The following is a 24,118-nucleotide window of genomic DNA, read 5'->3' on the forward strand; positions in this document are numbered from 1 at the left end:
TCTCACTGGGCATAGCTTTTGGAACCGATAGCTAATGTTTATTCGTCATATAGAGCTGGACATAATTCCCAGCTAAGTGCAGATCTACTCACTGGATATCCATGGAGTTCTTCACCACTCTGACAATCGTGCTGACTTTTTTTTTTACAATTTCATGCAACTTTCTGTTTGTATTAATGCATCAGAACTTTCAAGTCAAAATTATCGACTATTGGCATGATGTTTACTTGATTCATTCAAATTCAATTGAGAATTTCAATCTAAAAGTAAATTTAACCCGGAAGAAATGGATATACAACAATTACCATTTCGAAGATTTCCCTGATAGATGAAATTCGGAAGTGCTTGAAAGGAGTCTAGTCTAAACGGCGTAACACCGCTTCCCCCTTTTCATTGTGGTGCATTTTAACACGAAGCACCTAAGTTAACCGGAACTAGGTTCATCGTTGGCGGGTCACCGGGTGTGGTTATCGATTCTATCTTGTAGCTGCTTTCAAATTTCACGAAAAACTACTCAATTCTTAGTGCTTTATCCTCTGAAATAAAGCTAGGTACTAATCATGGATGATACCGAACGAGAGTCACTCGTGTACACTGCTAAGTTGGCCGAACAGGCAGAGAGATATGACGGTAAGGTCCGGCTGAAATTAGACGTGAATGCAGAGAGAAATGAATTCTGGTTGTTAGGAGTCGTTCTCGACGTATTGTGTGAGAAGGCCGCTGTGGCAGTATGTCACATCGGGTTACGTACCTCATGTCATGCACGTTTTTTTTACACCACTTGCATGACTTGTGTCGTCATTGCTGGATCATAGCCAGGAGTGGTCGGCTTTTATTTTTGTCATGTTGTCCCGGCCAGTTTGGCGAAGTGCTGCACAGGTACTTGGCAAAATCTTCAAAAAAAAAATTGATGAATTAGTCGGGCCACGTTCCTTTTTGTAACATCCCAGGGCCTCGGTCTTGACGGTGATGAGACAGGTCATGATGTACTGTCATGACTGTGGGACATTAAGAATGCACAACCTGGGGAAATGCTCGGCCTAAATACACGAAATAGGTTGAACATTAAATCATGATGGAAAATAGTTTTATTCAGCTGTTTATGAAGAAGGCATAAGCCCTAGGCCAAACTTGATAGGCCTTTTTTTTTGCCTGGAGTTAACCTTGTTGGCCGCACTTCAAACATTAAACAAGTGACCTGCTTTACTAAGTCAGTGGATAAGATTGAACATGCTCAATGTTTTACTTTTTAGGGGCTTCAAGATTTTCACTGACTAGGGCCTAGGCCCAGACCCTTCTTTGGTGCCTTTTTTTGTAGGCCTAGGCCTATTCACATTGTCACAGAACCATGAATCAGGAAAATGCAATTAAATGTAGGATTGAATGTAAAACATTCAAGAATATTAGGCCTAGGCTTTGGAAGAAAAGGTGCATCACCAGATCACAGGGAATTTATCCAGGCACACTTCTGACATCATGTGTAGTATTTTGTGAAGTATAGTGTTTTTCCCGACTGTAAACCCTCATAATATTGGTCATGCTATTTAGCGCCAAAAAGCGTCAACACATACAACTAGCGTTAACGAAGCATCAACAACTCGAAAGTACCCTCTAAAGATTTAAAAGGGACTTTATCATAGTTTGGAGACGCTAAGACCTGCCACTGTGTAAGAGAAACATCGAATTCGCTACAGTTGGTTTAGTTATTCCGCCATTATTCCCAAGAAACGTTGAAGCGCAGTTGTAGGACAGCACAGGCTGCAATCTGATACCCCTTTGAGGGGTTGTCTATTGCAGTATACAGTGGGAGAGCTGTGTATCTTTGTGCTGCTGACCAACTGACCAAAGGAGTGACTTCTGTACTGGAGGTCTGAGGACACTGTACAATGTGAGCACCATATTGGCTTTGCAAAACAGGAAAAAGCTGAGAACTAAAAGTGGAGACTGGGCTAACCAGAAAGGTTGCATTTGCCTTTATATGATTGACAAAACCTTCATAGTAGACCTGTTTCTTTTATCAGTTCATCAGTTATATTCTTCTCTTCATTGTTTTCTTATTTGCTGACATTGCATGGACCTGCTTTACCTGAGAGATCGGACATGTTGGGTGCATGCCCAAGTAGTCAGTGACTATTGGATTATGAAATCACTCTGCAGTAATCAAGTGTGAGCACTGACATGGTTGGATTGCTTGGATTAGTGTCAATATATCTGCTCCGAGCGGAACAAAAGAGGGCGTGTTTTTTTTTTCAGTACTCACTGCACAGGCGCGCATTTATAAATGGAGATTAATGGCACGTTTGACGCGGAGTACGGTGAGTACACGTACTATCAATTTATTCCTTAATGCATGGTCTCTGGGTACACGCAGAACGTGTGCAAGAACCTGCTTGGAAAACTTACTACATGTACCATCTGTCTTTCTTTTGCCGCTTGGGGGTGCGCTTCAACTCGGGGTGGATTGGAGGGCTAAACTTGCTTGCTGGTCAGCTGTGCAAGAGTGATATGCTTTTGGCACTGGTACATGTAGTTTGTAAAATCCTGCCTAGCAACTCAAACAATGGATGGTACAAGTGTGTACACTGTACATACATAGTCTGTTTCTTGCCCATTTGTAGATTCCAATGTCCTTTGTGTGTTCAGTAGGTGCTACAAGCTTTCATCAACAAAATCATGATATAAGCATGGTATGTTTTAATTGTCATGAGATCTACATATTCATTGTACCTATCACCCCAGCTTTGTTAATTAATTAAGCCTGATCTCATTTCCACATCCCAGGTATTCCAAGCTCCATGGTACCCAGGCGAATCCTCTAGGACACACTTGAATCCAACAATCTAACAGAATCCAGGTGTTCGAGCTTAAGATCTCTAGGCCTCTGTTCCCCAGTACTGAACCTACATGTACCATTGAATTATCATGGGTTCAGTTCAGTGAAAGGAATTTATGTTGTCACAGAAAGACTTGTACTTCAATCTGTTGATGCATATGGAGCGTACATTGGGTCAAAATGCACTGTTTGTCTGTTCCAAATTTTACACGTCATTCCAACCCATGCATGGGGCTAATGACAGTGATGTAATGCCTTCAGGTCCTGCAGCCAGGATTTCCTGAGTAGCCTCTAATACAAATAAGAGTTGAGATCATGTATTGAGAAAAGGCCGATGTTAACTTGGTTACTAATATGACTGCAGGTTCCTAACACGAAACTACATGTCATTAGAAGGTAGGCATGATATCTTCTTGAAACCCATTGTTCAAACAAGAACAGATTTAATTAAGCGGGCCAAAACATTCAGCAGGACACATGTATTTAGATTATCTTAGGAGCCAACACCATTTTATGTAAAACAAGTTCTGATCAAATGCTCCAACTTAAAAATGTTTTGGGTTTTTTAGGGGTAAGTCCTTGGTAAACTTGGTATTATGTACACATCTTCCTGTGCAGTTTTTCCTTGAATCAGCTAATTTCCTCTTTCTGCTCATGGAATTACAAATTCAAAAAGACTGCAGATTTGGAATTTCCTTCTCTGTATTTGCCAAATGCATGAATGTACGAAGCCAATACTAGGAATGTGCAATCTGCATAGTGGGTGACATTAATCCTAACCGCCTAGGCCCTTTTGGATAGGTACCCTCAATCCTTCAAAATCCTCCAACTGCCCCCTTGAAAATATTGGATACAGCCTAAGTCCAAAATCCTCTGGTACTTCTTGAATATGTTCTGGGGAGCGGTGCCCACTGCCTCAATCCTTCCAAATCCTTCAGCAATTCTTATTATGTTGAGGCAGTGTGACTGGTATCCTGGAGCAGTATGGAGGGTCTCACATATAATGTGGGTGTGAATTTCTGCATGGCTGACCACAAACAACACAAGTTCTAACCCGCAAGCTTGAGACAATGCATCCTTTGTAATCAGCAGTGCAATTTTACCATGCAGCCTGAATCCTGGAAAGTCTTCCATAGCGCCCAGAGGATTTTGAAGGATTAAGGATGATTAGGGTTAATCTAAGAGGCTTGATGTTTGATGGTATACACAGAATCAAAGGATTTTGTATGGGTGACTGGCAGCTGATTTCACGAAACGTGATGTAACTTTGAACCATGCATACGCGTTGCACTACAAATTTATGCCGCAGCTGTGCAACTGTAGTTGATTTCAGCGAAAACTTGCCTAACCAGGCCTTGTATTTCTTTTTTTTTCTAGGGCACTGCCATTTGGCATTTGTGGACTGGCTTAGATGAAAGGGACTAATGCCAAACATGAGGGCATTTAATGCCATCAACATACCAAAGTAATGGGCATTCATGCCATCTCAAATTTTGGGTTTTTTTTTTTTTAGATTGCATGAAAATCAGTATTCATTTGGGCCTTAGAAAAAGTAGGATATACATTTTACCTGAACACCGTGATTAGTGCCGAACGAGCAGCTGAGTGTTGACAGGCTTTGGCCCATTTTGACTTCAGCCGTTCCTTCCTCGGCATTCTGCCTACCACAAAAACTAGCCAGGCCAAGTCACCTGAGTGATTTTGTACACAACGTACATGAGAATCAGGGTAGTCCCGATCGACCAATGTCGTGTATGTACAGTTTGGATCATGTGCGGCGCGTAGCACTAAACTGCAAACTCTACATTGCGATGTTAGTTAAAATACTACGATGACCATACAATTGTCCCGTGTGCATGAAAAACATGGAGCTCTCAATACACCGTTAACATGTACCAGTTGATGAGTGCTTAGTTTTAAACCAACATTATTGCATGGTACATTAAAATGTTTGGCTTGGGCATGCGCTGTTATGTTCAGTCGTTGGATAGGCTGGGGGGTTGTTACATGGGAACACTGCCTGTACCGCGCTGGCGATGGTACAGTGAGCATGGCACGGGCCAGGCTGCCGGTGCGAGGTGGGCTGAGTGTACAATATCCCCACATACACACCGTGCACGCATGCCCTGTATATGCATGCATGTGTTCCGGTCGAATGTGAACAATCATGGTAGGATGTGTATGTTGCTTTCCATGTACCTCACTGAACGGGGGCAGTCGATATGCACGTGTTGGGTACTACAGCCAAGAGAAAAAAAAAGGGCACTGCCATCTTGGCGGTGAAACACGGTCACTTTTCCGAGGCACCACAGCCAAAAGAGAGGGTCACCGAGGGCAATGGCCGTCGTGGCCGCCGCAGAATTCAAGGCCTGCGTAAGAGAAGTTGCGCTATTGCCTAAAGTTTTCTGAAATCGGCTGTAGATCTTGTTAGCTATAGTCAATCATGACATTCAGGAGTGGCAGGTCTACGGGCAGTGGTAAATTTGTTACTTTTGCCATTCCTTGGCCATGTTGGCAAAGGTTTGTCCTTTGTGTGTTATTTGTATGTGCCTTCCCTCTTTTTTTGTGACCATATTGTCTTCCTTTTTTTTTTTGCAGTAGCAAATGATAACAATAGTGTCAATAGGCTATTATATTTCATGACAATGTACTATACTTGGTAAGAATAACTGAACTTCTGAATTTGAAATTTGTTTGGAGATGCATGGATTTCGATATTGTCTGGCAAAGGCTAAAAACCTAAGGTCCAGAATTTTTTGTTTTGTAAAATTCAAATTCTGCTTGCTTCTGCTTTCCAAGTTTATCATTTTTCGCATGTTCATTCATTCCACATCAATATACATTACCCCCAGCTATAGCGTGTTGCAGAGGCGTACAGGACTCTGATGTATCATTCATAAGAAGTTCAGGCAATGGCTGTTTCCTCAGCCACTTGCTGATTTTGCCTGGTGTCATATATGCAAAACGTACGGGGCAAATTCACTAATGTCAAAGCTCCGTTCCACCGCGCGTGCAATAACCAATGACGTTTGGCACCTACATCCAGACACAAGGGTATTGTACAGTTTATTTGTGTACGCATTTTCACTTATGTGGAAAGGTGCCCTGCTAAATGCGCAGCGTGCTTTCGACATATTAGTTGGTACATTGACATGCTCGTAACATTGCAGAAAATAATTGTACGTGACATAACACTTTTTATAAGCTTTGTGAGGAGCAAACACTAAATCAAAAGGTAGATTTGCTGACTGTTATTCTTGGCCACTAAAAACAAATACTTTTATTTCTAGAGAAAAGTACATGTGCCTGTCCATCAGCAACGCTTTAAATAGTGCCTAAATCAGTCGCAAATGCGACCAAAAATTTTGCTAATGCAATCATATTTTCAACATCTAGTTGCCATTTGTGACTTAAGATGGCTTAAAAACTACATACCAATGTATTTGTACAATTTTGAGTATGCTTAAAATAAAAAAAGCAATGATTATGTACTCAAAGTTCGTCCCGGAAAAGTATAGAAATGGCAGTGCAAGTTGCATCGAGTCGCACCGAGTGCGCTGTTCATGTACATATACCATACTTTACATGTACGCTGTACATGTGCCGCGATCACACCTGCACGGTTTGGTTGGTTCCCGATCTTAACATACATTGTTGATGCACTGTATACAAACACCAGGGCCATTTTACAAACCGCGGTATGGCAAGGGCTCCGTTTTTGCTGTTTTTTTTTTCTGCAGCGTAAATGAAACCTCAAACGCGGACCTCATGCTGGAATTAAAGGGTGTCGCTGTGATTTAGAGTGTCAGAAATAGCACAATTCATGCAGCAGGGTGCCCTGCGACACGCTGAAACTATGGACATCATAATGTCCGTGGCTAAATCCTTGGCGAAAACCCTGATTTTGTGGATTGACCTCATTGGCGCTTGTATGCAAGTTGTGTGGTGGACGTGTGCCACACCAGGTCATGATTCTTCGGCATGGATGGACGATGTAAACGCAGGGTATTTATAGTATACTACATGTGTGTATGTACGTTCATGAATATTCAGCACATGTGATTACTAAATTTTCATGAAATTGCTGGCATCTAGATTTTTCCCCCATTAGGAGCCAATGGTTACCAAATACCGTGTTTCTGTTTAAAGGGTTGTCCATCAGGCAATTTATCAATGTGGAGGCCTGGTAACAAATACAGGCTGTTTTTGTATTTATTCCACATACATCATTACATGACTTCAAAGAAGTGTCTTTCTTTTTCTTTTTTCCCATCTTATTTTATTTTCCCCACAAACCAGCATTTTCCGAATACCCCGAATTCCTTATAAAAACCCAATGTCTCAGACAGTACATGTGATCATGATAGCAGAAGCATCTAAGTTTACGAAGCGTCAGCATGCTCCAGAGATATCAGATGCAAAAACCATTCAGCAAAAGTTAGCACTGAGGAATGAGGCTTTTATATTTGTGATAGTTTTCCAAGCCTGCCAGCTTTATATGAATCAGTTGAAAATCCTTGATTGGTGACGCCATTAGTCGCTATGGTCATGCCAATGTTGTGCTTTCATGTGTGGAATATTGTAACAGTCGAACTTAACGTATGCGAAAGATGAGAAACATCTGTTTAATCTGGGTCGTAAAATGTCAGCAGATCCATATGCATGTCCCATCAAATATCGGAAGTGATGGTACATTCTAGTGCTGCAGCTGAACCGAGCCAAAAATCATCGAACATGGCACTTCTGAACCGAACCAAACTGGTGGGTTGGGATGTTCTGGCATGGCATACAAGAAAGCTTGATAAAAAAGCAAACACGGCGAAAAATGGATAACGAGTTATGCCGCCCCGGCGCGTGCTAGCGTTCAGCACACTTGCATCAGGAAGCACGTACATGTATGTACAGTACATATGCACTGTAAATGTACAGTGTACATGCACAGTACAATCATGGTGGCCCCGCATTACGTGATGGTTGTAAAAAGCACGTGGTGAGGATTCACTAATAATCAACCGAGAACATGCAACGCACAACATTTCCACTGCACAATTCTAAATTCTCACTACATCCAATCATCACTACTACATCAAAGTTACTCGCGGATGGGATGGAGAGGAGATTCATTGCTTGTATTAAACATACCCAGAAGTACTATAAGCCTGTATGGCATGTCCATAGCTTTCTCTTTGATGTCTTGATGTACATTGTACATGCATGTACATGTGTGTACACGCGCGAACCCGAACCGAAGTTCAGCAAAATATTTTCAAACCGTGTCCAAACTGAACCCGAATCGAACCTTGAGCCCTACTTGCAGCACTAGTACATACAAGATACATGCTTCAAATGAAGTCACAGATTTCCTTTTTGAATTAAAATGCCTGTACTTACTAAGAATTGCCCATGGCTCTGTAGCCATCAGTGAAAATTTCGACTTAGTTTCACTGTGGTTGAACTCTGCACTAGATTGCAGATACATGAACCTGTCCCGAAGCAATGTACATAATGCACTTTTGCAGAGAAAAAAAATCCCAAGGGGTCAACCAGAATTCACCACAGGTATGTACAGTATATGTACACTCGAGGCAAGATAAAGTGCTCGTGTACAATGGATACACCAACATAAAAAAGTGGCTAATACATTTCTTTGTTATTAGAATGGAATGCACAGTACGTGTACCTTATCCAAAACTATATCTGTATACATGTTCTATCCTTGTACATGCACCTGTACATGTAGGTATATGTACAAGTGCAGTACAGATTCTGCGCATGTGCAGGCCCTTGGGGAATGGTTGGACTGCTGTCAGTGAAAAATAAAACTGCCTGTGTGGTACATTAATGAGAAGTAGAAACCAACCTACTCAGTCCATGAACACGTAGCTTTTCCTAATGTTAGGGTTTGTGTTTAACACAAGCTAAATTCGTGTAAACGGTACAAAGAAAGCACAAGACAGATGCTTCAAGTCAAACTGTGAGTTTGATGAGAATGATGCTTATAGATTTGTAGATGGCTGTGTAGGAAAACAGTGTATCAAAAAGGGGCACTCTTTCCGTCTCCCCTTAAATCCCAAATGCTTCGTATGAGCGTTGTGCCTGAGGCAGCTGGGATTAGATATGGTTCGTCCTATTTTGTATAAAGCAGCCGTGACCTCCTTGTGAAGAAATTCCATACCCCGTGCATTCGTAGCAGAGCGAGTTTTTCCCACAGTTTTGTGCCTGTAACAGTGGATCAGTAAATGTCAATAATTTCAGCCCCAAATGTTCAATCCACTCATCCGTCTCCTTTTTTTTGGGGGGGGGGGTTCCTTTTGGAATCTGCCTACATCATACATGCAACATGGACATTGTATTGAAACAGTAGCACATTCCTTGTACTATGCGTCTGGATCCCAGTCCTCACATAAAGTACAAGTAAAAGAAGGTGGCCTTGGCATTGCCTCGAAAAAAGTCAAGTTTGTGTGTGATATACGAGAAATCAGAAACTGATACATGTAGATTGTTTTGTTTTTTTTTTCACATGAACCTGTACATGTGTCGGTTTCCTCTCCCACCTTCCGGAGATAAAACATTTCCTCCTCAGTTGCAGCTGAACAGCCATTTTCGGTGTGTTAAACAGCAGCCAGCAATCAACTTGTTTGCTGTGCCTTGCCCTGTTTCACGAGTCTTTCATGGCAGTGACGTAGTGACCACAATATTGCCTTTCCTTTCAGTTTTGCCAGATTCCTGGCACAATAAATGATAACGCCTCTTTCGGGTGACTGGAATTTTTTCCCAGTTGTTTCCTCCTTTTTAAACGGCCACCCTGTCCTGACTTTTGTGGTTATTTTTGAAGGTCTTTGTTGTGTCAGTTTTTTTTTCCCCCTACCTGAGTCATTCTGCCATTCATGCACATGTACATGGATTGTACTTGTATGCATGCAAAGGTGTATTAGCATTTGGCTTTTGTGGTCAAACTTGGAATATTTTTCACATGACAGTAAGTGCCCTGTGGAAATATTTCTTGTCTAAATTATTCAATTCTCATGTGGGACCCTGTTGGCAGGGCTTATGTCTGTAGTTTCAGTTACACATGATGGTATTTATGTGCACAGTTCATGTCCATGTAAATATAAACCACATTGTAATTATTTACACAATCTTTTTGTTGCTGACTGAATTTTGTCGTAAGCGCTTACGACCTTTTGCTGGGAAGCATAATCGCTGCAAAATATTTTTCCTGGCAAAAGGACAAATGTACATGTATGCAACTGTTTTATTTTAATGAAATATAAAGATTTTTTGGAAAAACATGTAGTGCCAAAAACGTTTCCCAATTCATTTGATAGGTTTTTAAAAGGTTGCTTTTTGCGCAGCCTGTGTTGATTTTGTAGTAAATTTTATCCATTTTTACTAAATAAAGAGAGTGTGTTTCTTATGCCCTTTTACCAGAAATATTTTTCCTTCTGTGATCATGCCTCCGGGCCAAAGGGTGTAAGCACACTTCCGACCTTTTGCCGGGTACACGACGATTTTTAATTTTCCAAATAGGAATATTTTTCTTAGGTTTTCATCCATCTTCAAAATTAATCTAAATTTTTTGTCGTAGTTTTTCATGGATTGTGGAATTTCCTTTTGTCTGTACAATCTCTCTACAGGAAACCAGTTGCATTCACTTTATACAGGGCTGTACTTTCCTGAATCCTTGCATAGCCATTAGAAGTTCTGGAGAATTTCAGGCAACAAGTGGGGTTAACTCAACCTCTTTTGGGAAAAAGAGTGATGTCATGATTACTGTGGATATTATCAGTTTTCTACAGTGTGAAGGTTTTTGTTCAAATTATAAACCCCAGTTTTGCTTTTTGAGAAACTCTTACGTAAAAAGGATTGCTCACCAGCTTACAATTGTGTACTTGCATGTACACAGCAATTCATGAATCACCAAGGAAATGAAAATGTATGTAACTTAAAAATTAAGCAACTGTTGATGCTGAAATACTTGTACAACATTAGGGTCTGTGCTCAGAATGGCATGGGAGGTTTGCTCATGAATGTGGAAATTGGCATTGGCATAAACGTCAGAAAGGCACCAAAATATCCTGTAAAATTACAAAATCAAAATTGAAAATCTGACCTGAAAATGTCTGTAATGATGTTAGGTTTTCATTTGCATTGCATTTCCATTTTATTCAAGGATGCACATGTAAACACGATTCTTTGATCTTTAACCGTAATCCACCCTCAATCCTCCTAAATCCTCCGGACGGTTTTGGAGAATTTTGGAGGATTTTCGAGGATTGAGGGTGAATGGCAAAAGTGCATGGTTAGTTGCGAAGGATGCCATGCATGAAGGTCATGGGTTAGACCTTGTGTTATTTTTGCTTAGTCATGCATAAATTCAGCACAATGATTCTTTTGAATCAACCGCACTTCTCAAGAATGCCATTCGCGCTGCCTCAGCATCGTGACAGAAATTGCCAGAGGATTTTGAAGGATTGAGGCAGTAGGCACACCCCCAAGTACATGTAACATTTTCAAGAAATTTTGGAGGATTGAGGGATAATCCAGTTTTTTTCACCCCCTAAATTGGAGCATTTTGGAGGATTGAGGAGGGTCGTTATCAAAAAGAGCCTAGGGGGTTAGGGTTAACCTGATTCGAAATGTGTTCTGATCACAAGTCATTGATGATTTCCCTCCGGACGGTCTGGAAGCACCAATCTGAGAGATCTGTTTCCTCGGTAACACAATGTTAACAGTGTAATGCTTCGTGCCATTTCCATGCTGTTGAAACATGCTGCGTGAACTGATAATTTTTTTGAAGTACAACAATCAATGATCACAGTTATCCATTCATTACAAACACCAGCATCAACTCAAGAGTTCTCTGCTTTACTGACATGAAGCAGTGCTGTTTTTTCTGCAAGTTACATGTACAAGTAAGCATAGCACACTAACTAGCATTTTGCAGTACCTAGGATTTGGAGTGTCTGCATGTTCTTCTGTGCCAATTAGATACTGTAGAATATAACAAGCACGCGTTTGTTGCATCAATTTGACGCGTTCATGATCCAGAAAGGTTTGGACAAAAATCCCATTTCTTGTGTGTTGAAAGAAACACAGCTGGCCTGATGAAAGCTACAGATTGTCTGCAGCAAACTTATTTGCTTGCGCTGAGGTTGCACAAGGATGTATGCGAACACAGCAGCTTTTTGTACTGAGTCATCATTGCTGAATACAGTTCTGCACATGTATATAAATCCTGCTACATGTGATCAGTGCTCAATTTCCTTGAAATAGTTGCGTAGTAAGCACTGCTTTGCAATACTTTGTATAGCATTTCCTCAAGTTTGTAACAGTCTTTTACACAATACAATTGCATGTAGTCACTGAATATCCGTGTAATGAATACGGTGTCAATTTTCAACAAAATAAACAGTATCGTAATATGTATTTGTGAAAAATGTTGATCAGTATAACATCTATGCTTCTGTTTGACAATTACATTTACCCCTTCCAACTACCCGTTCCTGTCTGCAGTTCCGAGAAATGCTTGAGTTGTGAGAACTACGAAACAATTTCATTTGTGCGCTGTATTTGCTATGTCACTTGCTGCAGCCTGTGCGATGCGATACAAGGGAAACTGAACCCACTGCTTGTAGTCTTCAGTGGACAGTGTCCTGAAGCTGCTTAGCACAGTGCATGTAGCTGGTTCTTTAGAAAAACAAACAAATCAATTACATGGAAACGGGACATTCAGTGTGTTTTGCTTGTCACTTTTTTCCCCTGCCGATTTGTGCGGGCGTGTGTGTGTAGTCTTTCCCAAAGGCCTAATTTGGATTATGTTCCTCAATGCACATTTAGTCCCCCAGCACTATAGGATACAAGCAAGCAGCTGCCAAAGGATGCAACGGTAGAGAACCCCATCAACTAAATGAATCAAATCTTATCTTACAAATCCATCAGGTCCCCCTCCCTTCAAAATTCCAAGCATTCATGTAGAGTATGAATGATAGCGTAGCGTACATGTATGTGCCTTGGGTGATGCTGTATATAGAACCTGTGTGCCCTTTCTTGTGTAAAGAGATTTTTTTCCTGCATCCTGATCCACATGTGTGAGAATTGCTCAGAGTATTTTAGGGTGAGCCTGCCAGATTTGTCAAAACTGAATTTAATTTACCTTAATTAAAGAACAGGACCCTCTTTTGCCGATAGAGCAGTTACACCGACTAGGTGTCTGCACCCACGTTAGGAGAATGAGGTACAAACCAAGGCTCGTCCTAAGGCCATTTTACACCAGAATTTACCCAGCAGTACTTTTTTTGCCCGACACCTCATTGACATTGATCTCTTGGACGGAATAAGAACTGGATGAATGTTTAAATAGACCGTATACACAGGGAAGCCATATTCGGTCTTGCGCCCTGAATCTACCTCTTTCAATACTATCCATTAAATGGAATGGTTCCAGTGTGCAAGACGAATGTGGGTTCGAACTCTCACTTTCTTTTTTTTTACTTCAAAGTGGCTTAAAAAATCTGGATATAATTGAGTCACAAATTGGAAATCAATCATCAGTCTAAAACTAGCACTAAAATGAACAGTCATTACGTTCATTTTTAACTCTTGGGTCTCCCAAATGAAAAGTCAACCTTGCTTTCAATTCAGTATGACCAACTCATAAATACATGTAAGGTGTATTCTAGTTGACTCTTCAACAAATTTTCATAGGATCAAAAAATAGAGACCCTTGTTAACGACGCATCAGTACATTTGATCTGTCCAAGTCATGTGCGTATTGTTACCTGTCATTACACACACTGGATTGTCATTGCATTGCCTGATATGTTGTAGATGCACCCAAGGGGGTACAGCAGAGTTAGCCCAGCACTTGTGACCCTACAGTATATGTATAGTACTCTAGTCATGATTCATTGACAGTGGACCGTTCCATTCATCTTTTAGGTACAAATTACAAAACTCTGCCTGTTCTTCCGGTCAATTTTTCTGTGGTGTGCATGCCATACATGATTTCCTTGTTTGTTTCATTTTATTGTGTCAATCAAACAGAAAGGGGAAGTTGTTTTTTTCACCATTGACGTACAGTGTGTGCAGTGGATGCATTTGTATCGTGCAAAATGCACGCATCAGTTGAGTTGCAAGATATACCGGTACATGTAAAGTTTCTTATGCTAGATTGTAAGTTAATGACTTTACCACATGGGCATGTAATAAATTCGTCATTCTTAGAATAGCATGGACATTGCAGCCATGCAGAATATGTACAGTGGGTTGACTTTTTTTTTTTAATTATTTGCTTAAAAGATTTACCAGTTTCTAACATGAACCTGCTTATGTAAAACAACACCAAAAGAACCACAGACACAAAGAAAGGCCTCACATGTACATGTAGCTTCCACATGTACATGGGTCTTTATTTTAAATAGGGGGCCAAATGTGTGACGTGGTAGTCAAAATTTCAAAAATGTCTAAACAAATTCAAAACTTGTTGATATGTAATTGATAATGCATACATGTAATAAATGGAAATGTTTTTTGCTTTGAATAACTACATGTACTTGACTTGTACAGACTCAATTTGTGCAGTGGTGTAGGAAATTATTTGACAGAGAAAATATTTGTTGCAGAGAAACCAAATATGATGGTTCTGTGCATGTCATTTTTGGTTAGTAAACGTTTTTTTTAAACTGTTGCCAATTTGGTTTGAGTACATACCATACATGTATGTTCTCATCACAAGTTGTTTTGTCTAGATAGGGTTTCAGGTGGCATAAAAATGGGCAAACTTTTTCCCCAAGATTCACTTTTTGGCTATTTTTAAGATTATTTGACAAAGTTTCGTTTGGTGAAACACAAAGCTGCTTAATTAGCATATTTACACTGGGAACTGCATTAGATATTGGCAACAATGGCAACATTTCATGTCTGCAGTCAATGAATAGTGATCTCAAATAAGTTAGGAATACAAAGATCTCTGAAACCTGTCCACATTTTTGATGAATGGGAATTAATGTGAAGCGATTTTGATGTCATAAAGCATTACAATTGTCACCAAACATTGCACATATTGCAGTGGGTTCAACATTTGTGAATAAAAAAGAAACCTTTTGTGATGAAAAGGAAGAAAAACTAAGCATTGGGGCATGAAAAAGAATTCTTGTCAAAGGAGAATCTTGTATTTAAAGCGCTGTCATTAACGAGGTTGGACTGTCATGGCTGAACGGGTATAAAAACCTGTCACGCACCCACTGGCCTACTTGAAAGTTAAAAACATAACTTCTGTCTTACTGGATAATGAAGAAAATTTCAAAGAATCCAGAGTTGCAGCGATACATGTACTTAGATGCCGGTTCACATTTTTATTCAAGTGGAATTCCTTTGCCATTATTGTGTAAATCTACTTTTTTTAATGTAAATGAATTTAATGTAATAAACACATACTTGTATTAATTGACAAATTACATATGAAAATTAAACAGGAAAGTGAAACTAGTCTTGTTTTAAATGGTCATGATAATTGTGATATCCCTGAAATACACATTGGCCCCCATATTAAAATAGACCCACTTGTACATGTACATGTCGCTCCCACATGTAAATGTAGCTCCCACATGTACATGTCGCTCCCACATGTAAATGTAGCTCCCACATGTACATGTACATGTAGCTCCCACATGTACATGTACATGTAGCTCCCACATGTACATGTACATGTACATGTAGCTCCCACATGTACATGTAGCTCCCACATGTACATGTAGCTCCCACATGTACATGTAGCTCCCACATGTACATGTAGCTCCCACATGTACATGTACATGTAGCTCCCACATGTACATGTAAATGTAGCTCCCACATGTACATGTACATGTAGCTCCCACATGTACATGTAGCTCCCACATGTACATGTAGCTCCCACATGTACATGTAGCTCCCACATGTACATGTAGCTCCCACATGTACATGTAGCTCCCACATGTACATGTAGCTCCCACATGTACATGTAGCTCCCACATGTACATGTAGCTCCCATATGTAAATGTTGCTGGGCCAAGATTTTATCCAGAGGGATGTCTGGGTTTTATATTGGATACCCTATTTAGTTAAGCAGGTCTATGTATATAAAACAGGATACAAGGCAGGTTGAAGTCAACTGGTTGCAGCCAGGAGTAGCACAGGAGGCAATGGAAACTAGCCAGTCGCTATCAGAGGCTCCTGTTGTCACATATGTTATTGCAAGCTGCAGCTAAAGTAATTTGGCCACAACCAAACATCCTGGATGTAACTGGTTCATCACAGGCTGTGTGCTGTTGTCCTCATTGGTGCTTGCTTGGAGTCAGATAAATCTTCAGTTCGTGTTTTGTTATTGTGTTACAGACATGGTCAAGGCAATTAGCCAGGTGGTGAAGAAGGGCAGCGTACTGACCGGGGAGGAGAGAAACCTGCTCTCGGTGGCCTACAAGAACGTGATTGGTGCGCGGCGGTCGGCCTGGCGGACAATCAGCTCTGAGGAGCAGAAGTTCAAGGATAAGGGCGATGAAAAGAAGGAGAAGCTGGCCAAAGAGTACCGTGTTGAGGTTTGGATGCCACCTTGTAGGGTTGGAAATCAGATAGGTTGCAGGAATATTATTACAAATGTAGTTATTCTACAGTGCAAGTAAAATTCAACGGACGCATGTCACAAGCAAACTTTTGCACCTTGCGCAAGTATGGAAAAACTGCGACTTCGTGTATGTCATCATCGCTTTGTTGGATTTTCTGGATTTGTTAAATAGCAGATCTTTAGAAATAAAGAGTCTACTCCTTTCTTGTCTACTGTTTTCAACTTGTTGGATTTGCATCCGTGTTTATCTGCATTCAGCATATTGTATGGCACAGACACGAGGTGCTAGTAATGTTCACATTTCTTGAGGGCATATGTTGGAAACTAAACGCTGTGCACCTTGTATAACCTTCCTCCGTTTTGCATCAATTGAAGTTTTGATTTATGCAACGAAATGATCACAGCCAGAAGAAAAAACATGTAAAAAGTTTCTTGCAGGCAAGCTTTGTTTTTATTAACATTATGTCCTGCTAGTGCAAGTAATTTTGTTTCAAGCACAAGTTAATTCCACTGTCAAATTGCGCATAATTTTTAGAGGGAATTTCTAGCCCTGGGTTGTTGGCTGTGGTTAATTCTAACTCCAGTGACTTTTGTGGCCAGCGCCTTCCTCAGTCCGCCAAAAGCCTCCATGGTGCCAGGCACCAACCAGGCAATCTTGCAAGGGACATCAAATCCCAGATCAAATAATTGATAGGTTCCTATCTCTCTCAATCCTACAAAAACCCCTCGGTAGATTTTAAAGGATCTGGGAGGGTAAGAGTTAAACCCACGATGCGAGCCCCAAAGATTTTACTTAATATTTCGTCTCATATACATGTATAAAGAGCTTATTTGGCTCTTCATTCCATATCTAGCTCAGATTTGTAGTAAGGAACAGTGCTGTTGTATATATGAAAGCTGTTAATTGTTGTTGATGTCCATTGTGCAAGATACATGACTGATAATTTCTAATGAATTTTCCCAGATTGGGTCATTTACCTTGATTCTCTTCCATAGAACAATATTTGCATTTGATCCTAGTTTCTAGCTGTTTTCAACCCATCAGAGAAGACAGAAGAAGTTATCAAGCTGTTCATGTTTTTGTGTGTGTGCGTGTGTGTGTGCTTTTGTTGTTTGTTCTTGTATCCGTGGTGGGGGGGTGAATTTTTGGTCATGGTAGACTAAGGTTACCGAGGGTTGGAAGGCTTAAGCACTTTATAGTAATAGTAGATACAGTTGAACCTCGTTAATAAGAGCATTCCTAATATAATACAAGGTTCCTGTTATAACAAGGTAGTTTGCTGAGTCCAAAGGACCTCTTATTAACGAGGTTCGACTGTACATTCAAAGCTCGCATTTGAATAGAACTAAATTCAGCTCCGTATTTCCATACTAATTTAATTTGCAGATAGAAGCAGAGCTGTCTGAAACTTGTCAAGAGATCCTGACGGTATTAGACGAACACCTCATCAAGAAAGCCAAGGAAAATGAAGCTAAAGTCTTTTACCGTAAAATGTAAGACATTCCTCGGTCTCTCCATGGCCCACGTTTCCCCTGGGGCAGATGTTCTCACATTGTGTCAGGCCGTTATGATCTTTGCACAGAATGTGCAGCCCTCTCTCTCAAGCGAAGAATGCTGGGTGGGTCGCTGGGTAGATAGGAAATGTCTTGGCATAGCTATCCCTAACAGTCCCAAATCCTCTGATTTCAATATGGTTTTACATACACCCTAGGGGGTTAGGGTTAACTGGAAGGAGGGTGTGAGCAAGAGTGGCTTCAGGTTCATTAAACATCCAGGAATTCAATGGAACGTGTTGGGCCATGGTTCCCTCTCTCCTTTTGTTTTCCTGAGCCCAGATATGCCACTGGGTGTGGAACGGCATAATTGGTTGTGCCCACTCATTAATCCAAGGGTCCTGTTGATGTCTTGTATCTGTCACAAAATGTGACCTGTCACCATGAAGCGAGCTGAAAGTTGGAATTTTTGAAAATTGGAACATTGGTATTTTTTAACTTCAACAGAAAAAGAGCTTTCCAATGGTGCGTAACACTCACGGTAAAAGGTTGACAATGTGACATTATTCCAGTGACTTTGTGTCGTTGTTTCCGACATTGTTTCAACATTTTCTGACCAGGCACAAATAATGCTATCATCAAACTTGGTCTGAAAATGACATTTTTAAGTATCTGATCCGGCTAAAAATTAGGAATTGAAGAGAAGGTGGGTTACTCTTTTGAAATATTACAAAACCTATCAATTCATCTTCCCCTCAGGTTTTACTTTGAACCGTCATCATAGGAAACAGCAGAGTGTGACTTTAAGCTCATTTTGTGGTGACGGGTCACAAATACATGAAAAAGGTGGCAAACGTTACTATTACTATGATCAAGGCCTTTGCAGTCCACATGCCAGCATTACTCCTGCACCATGATCCTGACAATACCTGTCAGATGAGGGTTGTTTTTTAAAAAAAAAAATAAGCAGTTGCCAGCGCCCCTAGATAGGCAGCGGGCACCAGGGAATGTAGGCAAGGGGTTAACTAGGTGATCTGTTGACATCGTTGCCCGGTAGGAAAGGGGATTACTTCCGCTATCTGGCAGAGTTCTGCACTGGTGACGCAAAGCGGTGCCAGGCTGACAACAGTCTGAAGGCCTACAAGGAGGCATTTAACGATGCCAAGGAACTCCAGAGCACACACCCCATCCGACTTGGCCTAGCCTTAAACTTTTCCGTATTCTACTACGAGATCATGAGCAGTCCAGTAAGTATAAGAGAAGTGAAAAACTTTCATCACGGGTAATACTTCTCATTTCAGTTTCGTAGTATTGAGGGTTTTTCTTGTTCAACCTCCCTGCCCACTGTATCAGCATGCTCCGGCCAATAAACAGAAACAGTTCTGCTTCTGATTACACGCCTTTCAAAATAGGGTCGGTAGGTTGGACACTTTTTTTGCCAATTTTAGTTGTGCTGATTGAATGGGATATTCAATTTTATGTGAATTCCAGCCTTGACAATTTCCATTTGCGCCGCGAAAGGTGTAAAGTTTTGCCACAAATGTTGCCGTAATCCATGTAAAAATATCTACAGTTGACAATTCTTAAGAATAATGGACATTTTTTCTGATGCACAATGTTTATATATCAAGTGGTAAGTGTGCATGGTGGACTTCAAGGGGCGGGCGTGCTGTGGCAGGAAATTGTGTGGAAACACTTCAAGTACTTGTATGAGTGATACAAACTCAGATTGAATATATGAACACAGAAAATAGACAAGAAATCAAGTTCCGTGAACAGCCTGGAAAAGTCATGGAAAAGTCATGGGAAAATTGTTATTATTTTCAAGGCCTGGAAATGTCATGGAATTTTGTGAAAATGACTAAAGTGATGGAAAAGTCATGGAATTTTAAAAACACACAGTGTGATTTCTGTTATCAGAAATAAGTGCATAAAATGGGTGATTTTATTCGCAACTTTAAAAGTCCGAAGAATCCAAAAAATTGCGCTATTGGGTCATGGATTTTCATAAGTTGGTCATGGAAAAGTCGTGGAATTTAATTGTCCTTTAGGTGCAGGAATCCTGTGTGAATGAACTTACAGAATTCTTTTTGCTACGTCAACTTTTTTCAACGTGCAGTAGTAGATTACAACGAAAGTGATCGATTCAGGGAACAAGATAATAAAGAAAAGCCTTCCCTTGAATATGGTCCATGGGGGGTTGACATTTTGTTTAAATGAGCCACTGACATCACCTTTACACCAAATGTGATGGTTTGTCCCGTGTCGACCATTAAATTCTGCTTCACCAGGAAGAGGCATGCAAGCTGGCCAAAGAGACGTTTGACGATGCACTGAAGGAGCTAGACACAGTGGATGAAGACAATTACAAGGACTCCACACTCATTCTCCAGTTGCTAAGAGATAACCTCACCCTCTGGACGTCAGAGAATGAGACTGAAGGTATGATGCTAGGCCACAGCTCTCCAACCCCAGCCAAATCCCAAGAGCAAGCAAATAGCATTTGCTGATTCCGTAATGCTAAGGAGACAGAGTCAAATCGCCAGACAACAATTGAAACACTTAATTACTTTAACTTGGAACCCTCCACTGGCGTGTGCAAAAATTACTTGCCCTGAGAGTGTTTTATCACTTGGCAAGGTTGGTGTGCATATCTCATACTTACCAGCTTTCCTTGGATCATTTACGTCTTCCCAGCTTATTATAAGAGGCTTGGAAAGGTCATAACTTCCACGTCACTTCCACGTCACTGTGACTAAAATGGTAATTGCTTATTATGGGGGAACTTAGAATAATGGACTTTCATCCTTCAAATTGGATAGCCCTACCAGTAGCCTGAATGGGGTTTTGTAACCAGTCCTTTTCCTGTTTATTCAGATTAGTCTAGCAGAGCAGACTGGTAGAAATGGACACAATTGTAGAACTGTGTCTTTACCTGTAGTCATGAGCACCACCTCCTATTCAATACATAGCCCAGCCTGGCACTCACCTGCCTCACTTAGTTGTTGAAACAAAATCTGCGACATTGGGTAGAGAATCAAGGAAACTGAATGGTCATCCTTGCTTTCGTAATGCAGCATAAAGAGGTGTTGTGTGAAAGTCAGACATCTTCCTAATATTTTTATTATTTTTTTAAAAATTTATTAAAAAACTTTCAGTTTATTTTTAAATAAATTTGTGTGTTTTGTTTCTGCAGCGGAGCCAAAAGTAGAAGATATTGAGGATACGCAGCAAGAGTCCTAAAGTAGATTTCTCATACAGGGGAATAGTAAGACGTGTTTAGTGTGAGTATATGAATTCTGTGGAAGGCTGCACATTGGGCCCATTTCACAAAGCTGTCATGTAAACACTACTGGATAAGTTGAACCTTTGTTCATTGTGAATGAAGAGGTATCCATGTTTTGTGCAATTGCGGAGTTATGGCCCAGTCCAACAAAACCTGTCACAATGATGGCCATTAACATTTAGCACCATTATCCTCTGTGAGCACATCTTCCTTTGCCTGGTCAATGAAAACTGGAAATTCTATCACACCCAGTGTGATTAAAATTGGACATTTGTGAATACTGCACATTTAAGTTTTGTGTTGGTGAACAAGACGCGATGGTTTAAAGACATTACTCCACAAACCAATGAATGCTCAGTACTGGAAGTACAGTGGTCCATGCTGATTCCAAGGAAAGCATGAACTGGGGGGGGAGAGTTCGGCTGTCTGTCCTATTTTGCACCTTCTTTTTTTTTTCTTAGACTGAACAGGTTGATTTATGAGGTGTGCCTATGATTGTATTTGAACTGGCAGAGAGTTCTGGAAATAGAGGAAAACGTGAGGCTTGTTTTCTTCTGCTCACACAGAGGCAGAAATTATTGGGCTGTTTGGGGGACATCCACCCAGTTTACCCAGACATTCCTAGAGCTTGTTCAAGGAAACCTCGGAAGTGCACTGGAACGAAGACCAAACAGAGAGCAAGTGCCCAACGTTAAAGGAAAAGTCATCAGCACTCTTGAGTGTCCACTTTTACACCTGGGTCACGGTCACTGGCCCTGTATTACCTGAGTGACGTTGCTTAAACAGGACTTCACCGAGAAATGGATAAAGAGTTTGGGGCATTGGGTTGGGAGGGTTAATCACTAATGTGTAGTTTGTGTATGTTCATAACATTAAAAAAAAAAAAAACTGGCATCCAGTGTTCTCACAAAAATGTCTCTCCGAGAACTGACCGAACATTTTTGTTCAGGGTGTGCATGAATTGAATACAATACCCATTTGCCTGTAACTTTAATGTTACAGTACCTTGACTCTGTACAGTTGCTAGTGTGTGTTGTGGCATGGCTTGTGAAAGAAGAGCTTAACATACAGTCGTGGAGGTTTCATTGAGCCTTCATGTGCTGGTTTTAAACCCCACCCCACCCCCACCCCTTATCTTCCAAGAACTTGTGTTACATTTTACTTGACATTCGTTGAGACTTGCTGCTATGAGTTATCCATTGTAATCATGACGACTGTTGTGTTTTCGTCGGACGTTCCATGCACACTATTTGAATTGAATTTGTGCACAACTTCTGCCTCCTTTTGAACTGGAAAGAAAACTAGTCCCTCTCTTCCTTTTGTGAGAACACTGAGCCATTGTGTGTGGAATAGGCTTTTTTTGTGTTTCCCTGCCGATTAAATAAATAGTTTTTTTATTTCTGTTTAACGGCAGCTGTAATATGGTGCCTATTGTCAATGTAAGTGTGGTAATACATGATTTATTATTTTGATAAAATGTGGCAAGTATATTATGAAGTGTTTTTTTTTTATTTGGGGTCTTTTTATTTATTTTTCTCCTTTTTTTTGTTGGTTATTTGAGTGATGTAATTAGTTGGTAGTGTTTTTATTATTAAAGTTGATTTTTGCCTTTCTGGTTTTTGTCGTTTGGGTTTTTCCCCCCTCCAGGGAGGCTGTTTTGCTTGAAGGGGAAAGCTTGTGAAATGAAACTTGCACATGTGCATTAGGATAGATCGTACTCAATCTTCTTTTTTTTTTAATATTACCATAGTGTTTGCACATGAAATGGCATTTTCTGGTATGGAAATAAGTTTAAATGCATTTCCTTTTTCCAATCTTCAACTTGAAGTCTCTACAATTACAGCATTGCATATGGTGTTATTAAAAAGTGCTGCCAAGTTCAACCCTAGTGTGCTCTGGGATAGATTGCTGTCTCTCTGAAAGAGGGCTTCACAATAACCCCCCCACTCAAATTGTTAGCATGTACTTGTATTTTATGTACTGTTTGTCAGTTCACTCTTTTCTCATACCATTGGACGAATCGGTGCCAGCCGGTCAAATATAATGAAAGGGAACACGCAATCACATGTCATCTTAGTTTGACGTACCCCACTTTCAGCTGTGCTGTTCAAGGCTCTGAATGCAGTATATTAACACGGTGAAAAGAGTGTTTCTTGCAGAAATACTGTACATTATACTTGTGAAGAACATGCTTTTCTGTGTCGTGCACGTCAGCAGTCTCTCAATAACGCACTCTTGTTCTTAACGTACAAATCACTTGTTAAGATACATTGTACAATGTACATGACTAAAATCTTATGTGTAGTCGTTTGTATGAAAGCGTGAACCACAGTAGATACTAACGTAACTTAAGAATGGCGTACTTTATGGTGGTTCCAACTCTAGAACTCTGCTTAGCCTAGTATTTCTATCAGTCAGCATTGTTTAATTTTCATCGATTGTACTTTTTTTCTGGAAACGACAACCTGGGAGCTTAAATGTCATTAAACATGCTTGTTACTGAACGTAAATACTCGGGTGTAAAAGTGTACATCTATTTATTGACGTGGTACGATATGCATCCCAAACTTTTTGGAATCTTTGAGAAATGTTTGGTCCATATGTAGTGAATGTATGATTGTTTTATTTTGTTTCATTTCAGATGATTATTTTGGCACTAGGAGATGCTGTTAATTTAGGCTTTGCTTCGAGATCCAAGGGATTTTTTTCTGCCTTCAGCTACATGTCTGTGTATCGCATAGTAGTTAATCCAATAAATCTGGCCAAAACATGTTACCACCCTCATTGAAGTTTTCTGTCGATGTCTGAATGAGCTGTGTTTCAATGAAAAGGAAGGTCCTCTGAAAAAAGCAGCATCAGTCCCGTGCAAGGAGTGGGATGGTGTTTTTTTATTCCAAATTTTGAA

The 24,118-nt window shown here is 40.5% G+C and overlaps 1 protein-coding gene across 2 annotated transcripts; it reads left to right on the forward strand.

Moving 5' to 3' along the window:
• The first annotated feature begins 427 nt into the window (after nt 1–427).
• On the forward strand, nt 428–23,997 carry LOC110985395 (14-3-3 protein beta/alpha-1-like). 2 transcript variants are annotated; one of them, XM_022246386.2, is made up of 7 exons: nt 428–630; nt 16,208–16,407; nt 17,821–17,927; nt 18,985–19,174; nt 20,219–20,369; nt 21,124–21,211; nt 21,727–23,997. In XM_022246386.2, the coding sequence occupies exons 1-6, from the start codon at nt 561–563 to the stop codon at nt 21,168–21,170; spliced, it is 765 nt and encodes a 254-aa protein (XP_022102078.1). In that variant the 5' UTR covers nt 428–560; the 3' UTR covers nt 21,171–21,211; nt 21,727–23,997. The 2 variants fall into 2 exon arrangements, with proteins under 2 accessions (XP_022102078.1, XP_022102077.1); XM_022246385.2 differs by having other exon boundaries at nt 21,780–23,997.
• Nucleotides 23,998–24,118: the final 121 nt, after the last annotated feature.

This window comes from Acanthaster planci, linkage group LG09 (genome assembly GCF_054643075.1).
Source record: "Acanthaster planci isolate LZ-2023a linkage group LG09, COTS_SCS, whole genome shotgun sequence".
Classification (NCBI taxonomy): Eukaryota; Metazoa; Echinodermata; class Asteroidea; order Valvatida; family Acanthasteridae; genus Acanthaster; species Acanthaster planci.

Bases quoted from the DNA above. Each gene is read 5' to 3' on its own strand.
- LOC110985395 (XM_022246386.2), top strand. From the start codon at position 561: ATGGATGATACCGAACGAGAGTCACTCGTGTACACTGCTAAGTTGGCC. The intron at 631-16,207 runs GTAAGGTCCGGC...ATTGTGTTACAG, and splicing joins ACAGGCAGAGAGATATGACG to ACATGGTCAAGGCAATTAGC. The intron at 20,370-21,123 runs GTATGATGCTAG...TTGTTTCTGCAG, and splicing joins GTCAGAGAATGAGACTGAAG to CGGAGCCAAAAGTAGAAGAT.